Genomic DNA, 15,736 nt, shown 5'->3' with positions numbered 1-15,736 from the left:
GCGGAGTGAGGATAAAAACAGCGAGAGCGGAGTGAGGATAAAAACAGCGAGAGCGGAGTGAGGATAAAAACAGCGAGAGTGGAGTGAGGATAAAAACAGCGAGAGTGGAGCGGGGATAAAAACAGCGAGAGCGGAGTGAGGATAAAAACAGCGAGAGCGGAGTGAGGATAAAAACAGCGAGAGTGGAGTGAGGATAACAACAGCGAGAGTGGAGTGAGGATAAAAACAGCGAGAGCGGAGTGAGGATAAAAACAGCGAGAGCGGAGTGAGGATAAAAACAGCGAGAGCGGAGTGAGGATAAACACAGCGAGAGCGGAGTGAGGATAAAAACAGCGAGAGCGGAGTGAGGATAAAAACAGCGAGAGCGGAGTGAGGATAAAAACAGCGAGAGTGGAGTGAGGATAAAAACAGCGAGAGTGGAGTGAGGATAAAAACAGCGAGAGCGGAGTGAGGATAAAAACAGCGAGAGCGGAGTGAGGATAAAAACAGTGAGAGCGGAGTGAGGATAAAAACAGCGAGAGCGGAGTGAGGATAAAAACAGCGAGAGCGGAGTGAGGATAAAAACAGCGAGAGCGGAGTGAGGATAAAAACAGCGAGAGTGGAGTGAGGATAAAAACAGCGAGAGCGGAGTGAGGATAAAAACAGCGAGAGTGGAGTGAGGATAAAAACAGCGAGAGCGGAGTGAGGATAAAAACAGCGAGAGAGGAGTGAGGATAAAAACAGCGAGAGCGGAGTGAGGATAAAAACAGCGAGAGAGGAGTGAGGATAAACACAGCGAGAGCGGAGTGAGGATAAAAACAGCGATAGCGGAGTGAGGATAAAAACAGCGAGAGCGGAGTGAGGATAAAAACAGCGAGAGCGGAGTGAGGATAAAAACAGCGAGAGTGGAGTGAGGATAAAAACAGCGAGAGCGGAGTGAGGATAAAAACAGCGAGAGCGGAGTGAGGATAAAAACAGCGAGAGCGGAGTGAGGATAAAAACAGCGAGAGCGGAGTGAGGATAAAAACAGCGAGAGCGGAGTAAGGATAAAAACAGCGAGAGCGGAGTGAGGATAAAAACAGCGAGAGCGGAGTGAGGATAAAAACAGCGAGAGCGGAGTGAGGATAAAAACAGCGAGAGCGGAGTGAGGATAAAAACAGCGAGAGCGGAGTGAGGATAAAAACAGCGAGAGCGGAGTGAGGATAAAAACAGCGAGAGTGGAGTGAGGATAAAAACAGCGAGAGTGGAGTGAGGATAAAAACAGCGAGAGTGGAGTGAGGATAAAAACAGTGAGAGCGGAGTGAGGATAAAAACAGCGAGAGCGGAGCGGGGATAAAAACAGCGAGAGTGGAGTGAGGATAAAAACAGCGAGAGCGGAGTGAGGATAAAAACAGCGAGAGCGGAGTGAGGATAAAAACAGCGAGAGTGGAGTGAGGATAAAAACAGCGAGAGCGGAGTGAGGATAAAAACAGCGAGAGCGGAGTGAGGATAAAAACAGCGAGAGTGGAGTGAGGATAAAAACAGCGAGAGTGGAGTGAGGATAAAAACAGCGAGAGTGGAGTGAGGATAAAAACAGCGAGAGCGGAGTGAGGATAAAAACAGCGAGAGCGGAGTGAGGATAAAAACAGCGAGAGCGGAGTGAGGATAAAAACAGCGAGAGTGGAGTGAGGATAAAAACAGCGAGAGTGGAGCGGGGATAAAAACAGCGAGAGCGGAGTGAGGATAAAAACAGCGAGAGCGGAGTGAGGATAAAAACAGCGAGAGTGGAGTGAGGATAACAACAGCGAGAGTGGAGTGAGGATAAAAACAGCGAGAGCGGAGTGAGGATAAAAACAGCGAGAGCGGAGTGAGGATAAAAACAGCGAGAGTGGAGCGAGGATAAAAACAGTGAGAGCGGAGTGAGGATAAAAACAGCGAGAGCGGAGCGGGGATAAAAACAGCGAGAGTGGAGTGAGGATAAAAACAGCGAGAGCGGAGTGAGGATAAAAACAGCGAGAGCGGAGTGAGGATAAAAACAGCGAGAGTGGAGTGAGGATAAAAACAGCGAGAGCGGAGTGAGGATAAAAACAGCGAGAGCGGAGTGAGGATAAAAACAGCGAGAGTGGAGTGAGGATAAAAACAGCGAGAGTGGAGTGAGGATAAAAACAGCGAGAGCGGAGTGAGGATAAAAACAGTGAGAGTGGAGTGAGGATAAAAACAGCGAGAGTGGAGTGAGGATAAAAAAAGCGAGAGCGGAGTGAGGATAAAAACAGCGAGAGCGGAGTGAGGATAAAAACAGCGAGAGTGGAGTGAGGATAAAAACAGTGAGAGTGGAGCGAGGATAAAAACAGCGAGAGTGGAGTGAGGATAAAAACAGTGAGAGTGGAGCGGGGATAAAAACAGCGAGAGCGGAGTGAGGATAAAAACAGCGAGAGCGGAGTGAGGATAAAAACAGCGAGAGCGGAGTGAGGATAAAAACAGCGAGAGCGGAGTGAGGATAAAAACAGTGAGAGAGAGCGGAGTGAGGATAAAAACAGCGAGAGAGAGCGGAGTGAGGATAAAAACAGCGAGAGTGGAGCGGGGATAAAAACAGCGAGAGAGAGCGGAGTGAGGATAAAAACAGCGAGAGAGAGCGGAGTGGGGATAAAAACAGCGAGAGTGGAGTGAGGATAAAAACAGTGAGAGAGAGCGGAGTGAGGATAAAAACAGCGAGAGAGAGTGGAGTGGGGATAAAAACAGTGAGAGTGGAGTGAGGATAAAAACAGTGAGAGAGAGCGGAGTGAGGATAAAAACAGCGAGAGAGAGCGGAGTGGGGATAAAAACAGCGAGAGTGGAGTGAGGATAAAAACAGCGAGAGTGGAGTGAGGATAAAAACAGCGAGAGCGGAGTGAGGATAAAAACAGTGAGAGAGAGCGGAGTGAGGATAAAAACAGCGAGAGAGAGCGGAGTGGGGATAAAAACAGCGAGAGCGGAGTGAGGATAAAAACAGCGAGAGCGGAGTGAGGATAAAAACAGTGAGAGAGAGCGGAGTGAGGATAAAAACAGCGAGAGAGAGCGGAGTGGGGATAAAAACAGCGAGAGTGGAGTGAGGATAAAAACAGCGAGAGTGGAGTGAGGATAAAAACAGCGAGAGTGGAGTGAGGATAAAAACAGCGAGAGCGGAGTGAGGATAAAAACAGCGAGAGTGGAGTGAGGATAAAAACAGCGAGAGTGGAGTGAGGATAAAAACAGCGAGAGAGGAGTGAGGATAAAAACAGCGAGAGCGGAGAGAGGATAAAAACAGTGAGAGCGGAGTGAGGATAAAAACAGCGAGAGAGGAGTGAGGATAAAAACAGCGAGAGCGGAGTGAGGATAAAAACAGCGAGAGCGGAGTGAGGATAAAAACAGCGAGAGCGGAGTGAGGATAAAAACAGCGAGAGCGGAGTGAGGATAAAAACAGCGAGAGCGGAGTGAGGATAAAAACAGCGAGAGCGGAGTGAGGATAAAAACAGCGAGAGTGGAGTGAGGATAAAAACAGCGAGAGCGGAGTGAGGATAAAAACAGTGAGAGCGGAGTGAGGATAAAAACAGTGAGAGCGGAGTGAGGATAAAAACAGCGAGAGTGGAGTGAGGATAAAAACAGCGAGAGTGGAGTGAGGATAAAAACAGTGAGAGCGGAGCGGGGATAAAAACAGCGAGAGCGGAGTCAGGATAAAAACAGCGAGAGCGGAGTGAGGATAAAAACAGCGAGAGTGGAGTGAGGATAAAAACAGCGAGAGAGGAGTGAGGATAAAAACAGCGAGAGCGGAGTGAGGATAAAAACAGCGAGAGAGGAGTGAGGATAAAAACAGCGAGAGCGGAGTGAGGATAAAAACAGCGAGAGGGGAGTGAGGATAAAAACAGTGAGAGAGAGCGGAGTGAGGATAAAAACAGTGAGAGAGAGCGGAGTGAGGATAAAAACAGTGAGAGAGAGCGGAGTGAGGATAAAAACAGTGAGAGTGGAGCGGGGATAAAAACAGCGAGAGTGGAGTGAGGATAAAAACAGCGAGAGAGGAGTGAGGATAAAAACAGCGAGAGCGGAGTGAGGATAAAAACAGCGAGAGGGGAGTGAGGATAAAAACAGTGAGAGAGAGCGGAGTGAGGATAAAAACAGTGAGAGTGGAGCGGGGATAAAAACAGCGAGAGTGGAGTGAGGATAAAAACAGCGAGAGTGGAGTGAGGATAAAAACAGCGAGAGTGGAGTGAGGATAAAAACAGCGAGAGCGGAGTGAGGATAAAAACAGCGAGAGCGGAGTGAGGATAAAAACAGTGAGAGAGAGCGGAGTGAGGATAAAAACAGTGAGAGTGGAGCGGGGATAAAAACAGCGAGAGTGGAGTGAGGATAAAAACAGCGAGAGTGGAGCGGGGATAAAAACAGCGAGAGTGGAGTGAGGATAAAAACAGCGAGAGTGGAGTGAGGATAAAAACAGCGAGAGCGGAGTGAGGATAAAAACAGCGAGAGCGGAGTGAGGATAAAAACAGTGAGAGAGAGCGGAGTGAGGATAAAAACAGTGAGAGTGGAGCGGGGATAAAAACAGCGAGAGTGGAGTGAGGATAAAAACAGCGAGAGTGGAGTGAGGATAAAAACAGTGAGAGTGGAGTGAGGATAAAAACAGTGAGAGTGGAGTGAGGATAAAAACAGTGAGAGTGGAGTGAGGATAAAAACAGTGAGAGTGGAGTGAGGATAAAAACAGCGAGAGTGGAGTGAGGATAAAAACAGTGAGAGTGGAGTGAGGATAAAAACAGCGAGAGTGGAGTGAGGATAAAAACAGTGAGAGTGGAGTGAGGATAAAAACAGTGAGAGAGGAGTGAGGATAAAAACAGCGAGAGCGGAGTGAGGATAAAAACAGCGAGAGAGAGCGGAGTGAGGATAAAAACAGCGAGAGTGGAGTGAGGATAAAAACAGCGAGAGTGGAGTGAGGATAAAACCAGTGAGAGCGGAGTGAGGATAAAAACAGCGAGAGAGAGCGGAGTGAGGATAAAAACAGCGAGAGTGGAGTGAGGATAAAAACAGTGAGAGCGGAGTGAGGATAAAAACAGCGAGAGCGGAGTGAGGATAAAAACAGCGAGAGCGGAGTGAGGATAAAAACAGCGAGAGCGGAGTGAGGTTAAAAACAGCGAGAGCGGAGTGAGGATAAAAACAGCGAGAGTGGAGTGAGGATAAAAACAGCGAGAGTGGAGTGAGGATAAAAACAGCGAGAGCGGAGTGAGGATAAAAACAGTGAGAGTGGAGTGAGGATAAAAACAGCGAGAGCGGAGTGAGGATAAAAACAGCGAGAGCGGAGTGAGGATAAAAACAGCGAGAGTGGAGTGAGGATAAAAACAGCGAGAGTGGAGTGAGGATAAAAACAGCGAGAGCGGAGTGAGGATAAAAACAGCGAGAGCGGAGTGAGGATAAAAACAGCGAGAGTGGAGTGAGGATAAAAACAGCGAGAGTGGAGTGAGGATAAAAACAGCGAGAGCGGAGTGAGGATAAAAACAGCGAGAGTGGAGCAACCAGGTTCTGATCAAAAAAATCAAAGAGTGACGTCACAGGTAAAGCAGGTGGGTGGTTGGTGGTGAGTATTTCTTTTTCTTAGAACTGTGGGCTTAGTTACAATAAAACCAGGTAACATAACCACATTTATAATTAACTAATTAACTAAACTTAAGGTCTGCAGGTTTTATAGCAGGTGGTGTTTTTTTTAAGTGAACCTAGGTCCCTAGTATCGTTAACATTTTCTAATTTCAACGTAATTTAAAAGGGGTAACTAAGCTAAGGCAAGTCATGGCAGCAGACCTCGCACCCGTGATATGCCCCTCCTGCAAGATGTGGGAAATCATGGACACTACCAGTGTCCCTGCCGACCATGTGTGCAGGAAGTGTGTCCAGCTGCAGCTACTGGCCGATCGTATCTCGGAGCTGGAGCTGCGGGTGGATTCACTGTGGAGCATCCGCGATGCAGAGAAACTCGTGGATAGCACGTAAAGGGTGTACAGGCAGGAAGTGAATAGGTGACCACCAGGCAGAGTAAGAGGTGCAGGCAGGTAGTGCAGGGGTCCCCTGTGGCCATCCCCTCTCCAACAGGTATACCGTTTTGGATGCTGTTGGGGGAGATGGCTCACCAGGGGAAGGTGACAGCGGCCAGGTTCGGGGCACCGTGGCTGGCTCTGCTGCACAGGAGGGCAGGAAAAAGAGTGGCAGAGCTATAGTGATAGGGGACTCGATTGTAAGGGGAATAGACAGGCGTTTCTGCGGACGCAACCGAGACTCCAGGATGGTATGTTGCCTCCCTGGTGCAAGGGTCAGGGATGTCTCGGAGCGGCTGCAGGACATTCTGGAGGGGGAGGGTGAACAGCCAGTTGTCGTGGTGCATATAGGTACCAACGATATAGGTAAAAACGGGATGAGGTCCTACAAGCTGAATTTAGGGAGTTAGGAGTTAAACTAAAAAGTAGGACCTCAAAGGTAGTAATCTCAGGATTGCCACCAGTGCCACGGGCTAGTCAGAGTAGGAATGACAGGATAGCTAGGATGAATACGTGGCTTGAGAGATGGTGCAAGAGGGAGGGATTCAAATTCCTGGGCCATTGGAACCGGTTCTGGGGGAGGTGGGACCAGTACAAATTGGACGGTCTGCATCTGGGCAGGACTGGAACCAATGTCCTAGGGGGAGTCAGGGCATGGATCGGTACATGGGACTGGGATGTTATAGCTATTACTGAAACATGGCTAAGGGAGGGGCAGGACTGGCAGCTCAATGTTCCAGGGTACAGATGCTATAGGAAAGACAGAGCAGGAGTTAAGAGAGGAGGGGGAGTTGCATTCTTGATTAGGGAGAACATCACGGCAGTAGTGAGAGGGGATATATCCGAGGGTTCGCCCACTGAGTCTATATGGGTAGAACCGAAAAATAAGAAGGGAGAGATCACTTTGATAGGATTGTACTACAGACCCCCAAATAGTCAATGGGAAATTGAGGAGCAAATATGTAAGGAGATTACAGGCTGCTGCAAGAAAAATAGGGTGGTAATAGCAGGGGACTTTAACTTTCCCAACATTGACTGGGATAGCCATAGCATTAGGGGCTTGGATGGAGAGAAATTTGTTGAGTGTATTCAGGAGGAATTTCTCATTCAGTATGTGGATGGTCCGACTAGAGAGGGGGCAAAACTTGACCTCCTCTTGGGAAATAAGGAAGGGCAGGTGACAGAAGTGTTAGTGAGGGATCACTTTGGGACCAGTGATCATAATTCCATTAGTTTTAAGATAGCTATGGAGAATGATAGGTCTGGCCCAAAAGTTAAAATTCTAAATTGGGGAAAGGCCAATTTTGATGGTATTAGACAGGAACTTTCAGAAGTTGATTGGGAGAGTCTGTTGGCAGGCAAAGGGACGTCTGGTAAGTGGGAGGCTTTCAAAAGTGTGTTAACCAGGGTTCAGGGTAAGCACATTCCTTATAAAGTGAAGGGCAAGGCTGGTAGAAGTAGGGAACCTTGGATGACTCGGGAGATTGTGGCCCTAGTCAAAAAGAAGAAGGAGGCATATGACATGCATAGGCAGCTGGGATCAAGTGGATCCCTTGAAGAGTATAGAGATTGCCGGAGTAGAGTTAAGAGAGAAATCAGGAGGGCAAAAAGGGGACATGAGATTGCTTTGGCAGATAAGGCAAAGGAGAATCCAAAGAGCTTCTACAAATACATAAAGGGCAAAAGAGTAACTAGAGAGAGAGTAGGGCCTCTTAAGGATCAACAAGGTCATCTATGTGCGGAACCACAAGAGATGGGTGAGATCCTAAATGAATATTTCGCATCGGTATTTACGGTTGAGAAAGGCATGGATGTTAGGGAACTTGGGGAAATAAATAGTGATGTCTTGAGGAGTGTACATATTACAGAGAGGGAGGTGCTGGAAGTCTTAACGCGCATCAAGGTAGATAAATCTCCGGGACCTGATGAAATGTATCCCAGGACGTTATGGGAGGTTAGGGAGGAAATTGCGGGTCCCCTAGCAGAGATATTTGAATCATCGACAGCTATAGGTGAGGTGCCTGAAGATTGGAGGGCAGCAAATGTTGTGCCTTTGTTTAAGAAGGGCGGCAGGGAAAAGCCTGGGAACTACAGACCGGTGAGCCTGACATCTGTAGTGGGTAAGTTGTTAGAGGGTATTCTGAGAGACAGGATCTACAGGCATTTGGAGAGGCAGGGACTGATTAGGAACAGTCAGCATGGTTTTGTGAGAGGAAAATCATGTCTCACGAATTTGATTGAGTTTTTTGAAGGGGTAACCAAGAAGATAGATGAGGGCTGTGCAGTGGACGTGGTTTACATGGACTTTAGCAAAGCCTTTGACAAGGTACCGCATGGTAGGTTGTTACATAAGGTTAAATCTCACGGGATCCAAGGTAAGGTAGCCAATTGGATACAAAATTGGATTGACGACAGAAGACAGAGGGTGGTTGTAGAGGGTTGTTTTTCAAACTGGAGGCCTGTGACCAGCGGTGTGCCTCAGGGATCGGTGCTGGGTCCGCTGTTATTTGTTATTTATATTAATGATTTGGATGAGAATTTAGGAGGCATGGTTAGTAAGTTTGCAGATGACACCAAGATTGGTGGCATTGTGGACAGTGAAGAAGGTTATCTAGGATTGCAACGGGATCTTGATAAATTGGGCCAGTGGGCCAATGAATGGCAGATGGAGTTTAATTTAGATAAATGTGAGGTGATGCATTTTGGTAGATCGAATCAGGCCAGGACCTACTCCGTTAATGGTAGGGCGTTGGGGAGAGTCATAGAACAAAGAGATCTAGGAGTACAGGTTCATAGCTCCTTGAAAGTGGAGTCACAGGTGGATAGGGTGGTGAAGAAGGCATTCAGCATGCTTGGTTTCATTGGTCAGAACATTGAATACAGGTGTTGGGATGTCTTGTTGAAGTTGTACAAGACATTAGTAAGGCCACACTTGGAATACTGTGTGCAGTTCTGGTCACCCTATTATAGAAAGGATATTATTAAACTAGAAAGAGTGCAGAAAAGATTTACTAGGATGCTACCAGGACTTGATGGTTTGACTTATAGGGAGAGGTTGGATAGACTGAGACTTTTTTCCCTGGAGAGTAGGAGGTTAAGGGGTGATCTTATAGAAGTCTATAAAATAATGAGGGGCATAGATAAGGTCGATAGTCAAAATCTTTTCCCAAAGGTAGGGGAGTCTATAACGAGGGGGCATAGATTTAAGGTGAGAGGGGAGAGATACAAAAGGGTCCAGAGGGGAAATTTTTTCACTCAAAGGGTGGTGAGTGTCTGGAACGAGCTGCCAGAGGCAGTAGTAGAGGCGGGTAAATTTTTTTCTTTTAAAAAGCATTTGGACAGTTACATGGGTAAGATGGGTATAGAGGGATATGGACCAAGTGCAGGCAATTGGGACTAGCTTAGTGGTATAAACTGGGCGACATGGACATGTTGGGCCGAAGGGCCTGTTTCCATGTTGTAAACTTCTATGATTCTATGATTCTATAACTGCACCGAGCTAGTTCAGGGGCCACAGGCACTAAGGAAACATAGAAGAAAAAAGGCTAGCAAATATTTCTGTACTTTTCAAAAAATAAAGAAAATAGAAATGCAATAATCAACTTGTAAGGGCTAATTTTAACTCCCAGTGTGGACGTGCATCGGCCATGTCAATCTTCTACCCAAGCCCGGTGGGAAGCACAAGCTCGCTGACGGACAGAAGCGGAATTTTGGGTGGTAGGAGGCTGCCACAGGGGACCCATATGAATGGTCCCCTACACTCAGGTAAGTGGTCAGGAGGGGGGCCGGGAGGCCATCGTGATCCGGGGATGAAAACCCCAGGCCAGGGGAGGGCCAAGGTTTCTTTGTGGAGCCTGGAGGAGCACTCCTGCGTAGACCTCGGATTAAGATTAAAGTCAGGCCCCGATGACATAATTGGAGATTTCAACATTAGGGAAGGCAGCAGGATTGGTGCAGGTAAGTGGCTGCAGCCATTTTAATTACCCACACCCAGTTTCTGCCAAGCGGGCAGGATAAAAATTGGCCCTGTAGTTACAGCAAATTCTAAGTGAGGGTAACATTCCTACTGAAAGACTTAACCTGCAGTCTCATCCTTCAGTCAAGCTTCCTGTTCTCAATTACATCCTGCAGTGACCCTGCATCTCCATTACTGCTTAAATCCCTTAAAGTCAGGTCACAAATACACTCGAATCATCCTTATTGAAAACAACTGCTGGTTCATTTTAGTATCTATTTTGTTACTGGTACAATTTGTTGTGTGTGAGAAATGTACTGAGTGTAAAAATGCTTCATTGATTAGCTTTTGAATTGCATATACAGAAAATCAAATAATGTCATCTTTATTAGATTATGGTCAGGCCTTACAGAGGGTTCCGATTGGCCAAGAGCCATTGTAAAACCCACAATGGATGCCTGGTTCCACTCAGCCATGGAACCTTTCACAGCCCAGCACAAGAGCTGCTACTGGAATATCTGATAGGATCAGAGACAGCAAAAAAAATCTGTAATACGTTTAATTAGAAAAAACGTAGTAAATCCCATAATCTAATGTCAGTAATGGACTCAACTATGGCTACTTTAGCCTAGCACAGGTTGTTCAAATGCCAAGCTCTGTTTGATACCCAAACTAAATGGGTAAATGCTAAAGCCCACGAGAAATGTTCACTTTCTCATTCATCCTTAAGTGAACAAAATCTACAATGTAATCTAAATGGAGTCAAAGTGTAGGGAAGAGATAAAATTCCTGGAATGAAAATAAGCAGAATGAGATAATACACTTAACTTATGTGAGTGTTATGAAAAATATCTGTTCTTTCAAACTGGTAAGCTTTTGGATTCTACTACATAAATAATTTTGCAGAATATAATCTACAACTAAATATTCACTGAAATTATTTTAATGTTACATCATACACAGAGATGTGACTGTGATCTCTGAAACAAAATGACTGAAAAGTATTAAAAGTGCATTTAATCAAATGGGCTTCCTTTTATTTACACCTTATGTTGTTATGCTGTGTTATCAAAAGGAAAAGCCTTAGGAAGTATTTTTAAAACAGTAATTTAAATTAATTTTGCTCCAGCAAAACAGTAGCATAAAAGTAAAATCCACATCCAGACATAACTCACTTCATTTATTAGTTTGGTGTTTTCTAATTGTAAAACAGTTTCTAGAAAGTAATGACTCATCATCCAAAACTGGCTATTTTAAATGTACATTGTTGCATGTTTAAAATTAGCAACTACACATTTTGGTATGAGCACTATGGCAATATATAAATAAATTGAGAACTTAGAAAATAATGATATCAAACTTACAAGGAAATTTAAGAATATATTAAAAAAACTAAAATCAGCAATCTAATATTGCTGGCTTGTTTGCTTCTATACTCTCTATGGGTAAAGTAACATTAAAGAAGCCAGAAATAGTAACATTAAAGAAGCCAGGAATCTTCATTCTATTCGTAACATCCTCAGCATTATTCATCACTTACCCTCAAGGATTATTCTGCTTCTTGTTATAATTTGAACAGAGAAATACATGTCTCCAATGCTGACATTTCCGAGTAGGCTACAGAAAGCTGCTACATAGTAGAACATAACTAACAAATAAAAATTTTGATTATAAAGCCTACATCTAATACATAAGCCCAGAAATTAAATTGCTGCACAAGTGCTTAATGAGTTCGTAAAAATTGCTTCTGTCCACTGTTCGAATGGAAGCATTATTATTTTCAGAATATACAAATCAATGCCCTCATTAAAATATTGCACAAAGTAATTTCAAATTAACGTATTAATCTTCCTTATGGTAATATCACAATGCATAATGTCTAGGCTATTGTCATTAAAACAATATATATATTTTCAATTTAGCAATCAATTCCATGCTGTCAAGGTATTAACAGCCCAGATAGGATTTTGGTACGTTGGAAACCGTCGCATTTATTTTAATTTAATAGTTTGTGAAACACCACTTACAAGTGTGTCAGCTCCAGGTGTCGAAAGGGCTTCCAGGACAAGCTTGAAAACCTGTTATTGGCAAGGTTGCTGGAATAGAAATAAAAATAGATTGTGTGAGAGTTAGTTATAATACAAACTTTCCAAAAGGCGTGCTAAAAACAGCAGGCTAGAAATTAGTGATGGTGATATTAGCGAACTAATACTTAACATGTTCATATGACATTTATCTGTCCACTGTTTTAATGCATGAGTTAGACTATTCATTTTATTTTAAGAGTTAACAGTTCTGTTAAAATAATCGGCAGAAGAATGTCCCATGGCATGTTCAAAGTAAATCCAATAATACTGGCAACCGTCATTTCTAGGCTAGTATAAGCTATGAGAAAGGAATTATACACGATATAATCTTTGAGAGTGTTATTGTATACAGTGTAACCTGATTGTGGTTTTAAACATGTGAGGACCTGTGAGAATTCAATTGTACACAGCATAACCTTTGAGAGCAGAGTTGTACATACATTAGAGTGGTTTTATGCACAACATAACTTGAGAGTATGGTATACGTGACACAACCCGTGAGAAAGATATACATTGTATAACCTGAGAGAATATTGTTTGCACAGTAAACCTGTGTGAGTGATGTTATATAAAAGGTGAATTTCCCTTATTTTTTGACCCTGGGGAACTTCCAGTTCCCTGTACGCAAAGGTCAGGAAATGGGTAAGACTGGACTGCTGACTCCCTGCCCTTTCTACGTTTTCCCAAGATTTCTGGAGCTTTCCTGTGGAAGGTGGAACCTTAGCCTCTGCTTGCAGTAGGCACAGGCTAGTTGAATGGGGAGGGAGGGGGTTATCCCAGCCTCTCACCTCATTTCTCTGTTTGGCCACTTGCTGGGTGTCCCAGGAGGGTGTTTTATATAAAACTTAACCTATGAAGAGGAAGACCAATGTAGGGGTGTCTGGCAGGGTCAGACTGCACCAGAGGTGCTCTGTGCCCACCTGTCAGGACCCTTGCAACCACTTCTGAAGTCAGAGGTGATCAGATCTCACTTTGGCAGATGATGTATGCAGAGGCTTCTCTTCCCCAAGGAAGCTTGGACAGCAGACCTGATGGCATCATTAAAATACGTGAATTCCTGACTAACCATATTATTGGATGCTTCCTCAGAAGCACCTAATCACAATATGTCATGGTTTCAGTGGCGCTGCATGAAACACAGCATGTCAGGATGATTAACAAACAGCATACCCTGATTGGTTGCACTTGCCAAGATGCCACTAATATGTGATTTGTCCAGGATGTTGATGGTGAGGGACTCACTGTAGGTGGTGCCAGTGAAGGTCAGGAGGTGGTGATTGGGTCTATTCCTGTTGGAGAGGGCCATTATCTGGCACTTTTGTGGTGCGAATGTTACCTGTCACTTGTCATCCCAGTCCTGCTGTAGGCTGGCATGGGCTTATTTATTATTGGAGGAGTTGTGAATGGTGCTGAACATTGTAGAATTATCAGTGAACAGCCCCACTCCTGACTTAATGATGGAAAGATCATTCATGAAGTAATTGAAGATGATTGGGCTGAAGACACTTTCCTGAGGAACTGCTGCAGTGACGTCTTGAGGCTGTGATCATTGGCCTCCAAAAACCATGACCATCTTCCTTTGTTCCAGGCATGACTCCAGCGATTGAAGGGTTTCCCTTGGCCATCAATGACCTCAGTTTTGCTAGGATTCTTGGTATTATACTTGGTTGAATGGTGCCTTGACGTCAAGGGCACTTTGGTATTCAGCCCCTGCATCCATGTCTGAATCCAGACCGTGATGAGGTCTGCAGCAGAGTGGTTTTGGTGGAACCTAAACTAAGGGTCATTGAGATGGTTATTGGCGAGTAGGTGTTGCTTGATGGTGCTATTAATGACTCCTTCCAGCTCACTAATGTACCCACAGTCAAATGGCAAGGCAGAGCACGCTATTAAAATTGCAAAGGCACCCCGAGAGAAAGTACACAAGTCCAGCACAGAGCCCGACCTCACTCTTCTCAACTGGTACAATTTACCACGTCAGATAACGGTCAGCTCACCAACTCAAAGATCATTTGGCAGATGAACCAAGAAACTCCGCCCTACAGCAAGCCAACTTCTGAAACCAAGACTTGTTAGTTATATAAAAAGAGAAGCTATTCCTCAGAAAAGGCAATTGTCCAATAAGGTACTAAAGAGCTTGATAAGCTTAGAGAAAGAAAAGTTGTCGAAATTTGACCAATAGTAAAAGTGCATTAGCTAGTGGATATCTGATGCTACAGTGTAAGAATTGAAGATGGGAAGGTGTTTAGGAGGAAGCAGAGACACTTGCAGAAAACAGAGCCATCGATTGTGGCGAGACCTGAGAGTCCAGTTACACACAAGCTGAGCTGTGTCAAAATTTGGTGGCCTGGGCCATTAACATGATAAGTCCTGTATCTGTTTTGTTGCTCTTTGCCTTGCTGTCAGCCCTCCTCAGATCTACTGATCCATGCAGGTCCTGGTGCAAGGACTACCATCTGCTACACTAAATAGGCATCCCTAGGACACAAGGACATGTAATTGAGGCAGATGGGCCAAAACACCGACTCCCACCTCATTTACATCCCAGTGCTTAGACTGCAGTTATTGCAGGTGCGGGCAATGCTCTGTCCCCCTTGGGAAACCCCAGAAATTCCTCGATGACGTGAAGGGAGCGTAGACTTGGTGTAACTGGTCTCCACCTACGTAGAATTAGATAGAATTTTACAGCACTGCAACTGGCCGTTTGGCCTAACAGGTCTATGCTTGTGTTTATGCTCCACAAGAGCCACCTCCCACCTTACTTCATCTCACCGTATAAACATATCACCTCCTTTCCACAATGTAGCACCTGGGAAATTACTGTTCTCCAGGAGCTAAGTAGAGCAACATCAGGGCCAGTATAAGCTGTGAGACTGATGTAATACACTGTGCAACCTGTCAGAGCGGTGTTATATACATTATGTAACTGTTAGATAGGTGTTACACACAGTGTAGCCTGTGAGAGTGGTGTTATTACACACTGTGGGATCCCAGTTATATACAGAATAAGCTTTAAGAGCAATGTTACACACAATGGTCCTGAAAATCAACAGCCCTTCCAACATACTCCCATTATAACTGAAAGGTTTGAAAACTAAACCCAGACCTGAATACGCCGGGTCGCAGCCCTATATCTGACATTCTGAGTGGCCAACTGGGGGCAAAGCCACCACCTGCCTCAAATATGGCCTTCGGCGTAAGAGGAACAGAGACAGAGACTCCCTATGCCAGGAATTCCCAATCTCCTGGCCCTCTGTGGGACCCAATATAGGGTCGGCTAAGGTATGCCTGGTCAGACTATGGTTGGAACAAGGGTCTATCTGAGGGTCCAGGCCGGAATTGGGGCCTGCATCTCCAAAGAGGAATTATATTTTATAAATATTTTTCTAAATACTGCTGTGGGCCGATTTGTGCTATTTCCTGGGGGGGTGCGGTGGCAGCACCCTTTCCTCCCAAGACACGCACTCTTCAGCTGGACTTTCCAGCTTCTTTGGCAGATGGGTACTTTAGATATGCCCCTATTGGTGCGGGCACCAGTTATTTTGTGGCTAATTAGGGAACCTCCCTCTGATCCCGCCGGAGTCAGCAAGGGAGATACCACCAGTGCATCTGGGCAATTACACCGAGGTGTGACCCATCTTGGATATATAGAGCCAGCGCAGTCTTTGGGAACAGTGTTGACCTGTGAGAGCAGTGATAACCTGATAGAG

The 15,736-nt window shown here is 45.2% G+C and overlaps 1 protein-coding gene across 1 annotated transcript in view; it reads right to left on the bottom strand.

Annotated features, from left to right (window-relative positions):
• ntrk2a (neurotrophic tyrosine kinase, receptor, type 2a) overlaps positions 1-15,736 on the bottom strand; it is a 239,721-nt gene that overhangs the window by 188,442 nt on the left and 35,543 nt on the right. The window contains exon 4 of the mRNA XM_067983159.1: positions 11,967-12,035. Coding sequence (XP_067839260.1) covers positions 11,967-12,035 — 69 coding nt within the window. The remainder of the gene's footprint in view (positions 1-11,966; positions 12,036-15,736) is intronic.

The sequence above is a fragment of the Heptranchias perlo genome, chromosome 4 (assembly GCF_035084215.1).
Source record: "Heptranchias perlo isolate sHepPer1 chromosome 4, sHepPer1.hap1, whole genome shotgun sequence".
In the NCBI taxonomy this organism is placed as follows: Eukaryota; Metazoa; Chordata; class Chondrichthyes; order Hexanchiformes; family Hexanchidae; genus Heptranchias; species Heptranchias perlo.
Note: the sequence above shows the minus strand (reverse complement) of the source record. Positions and strands in the feature narration are given on the sequence as shown.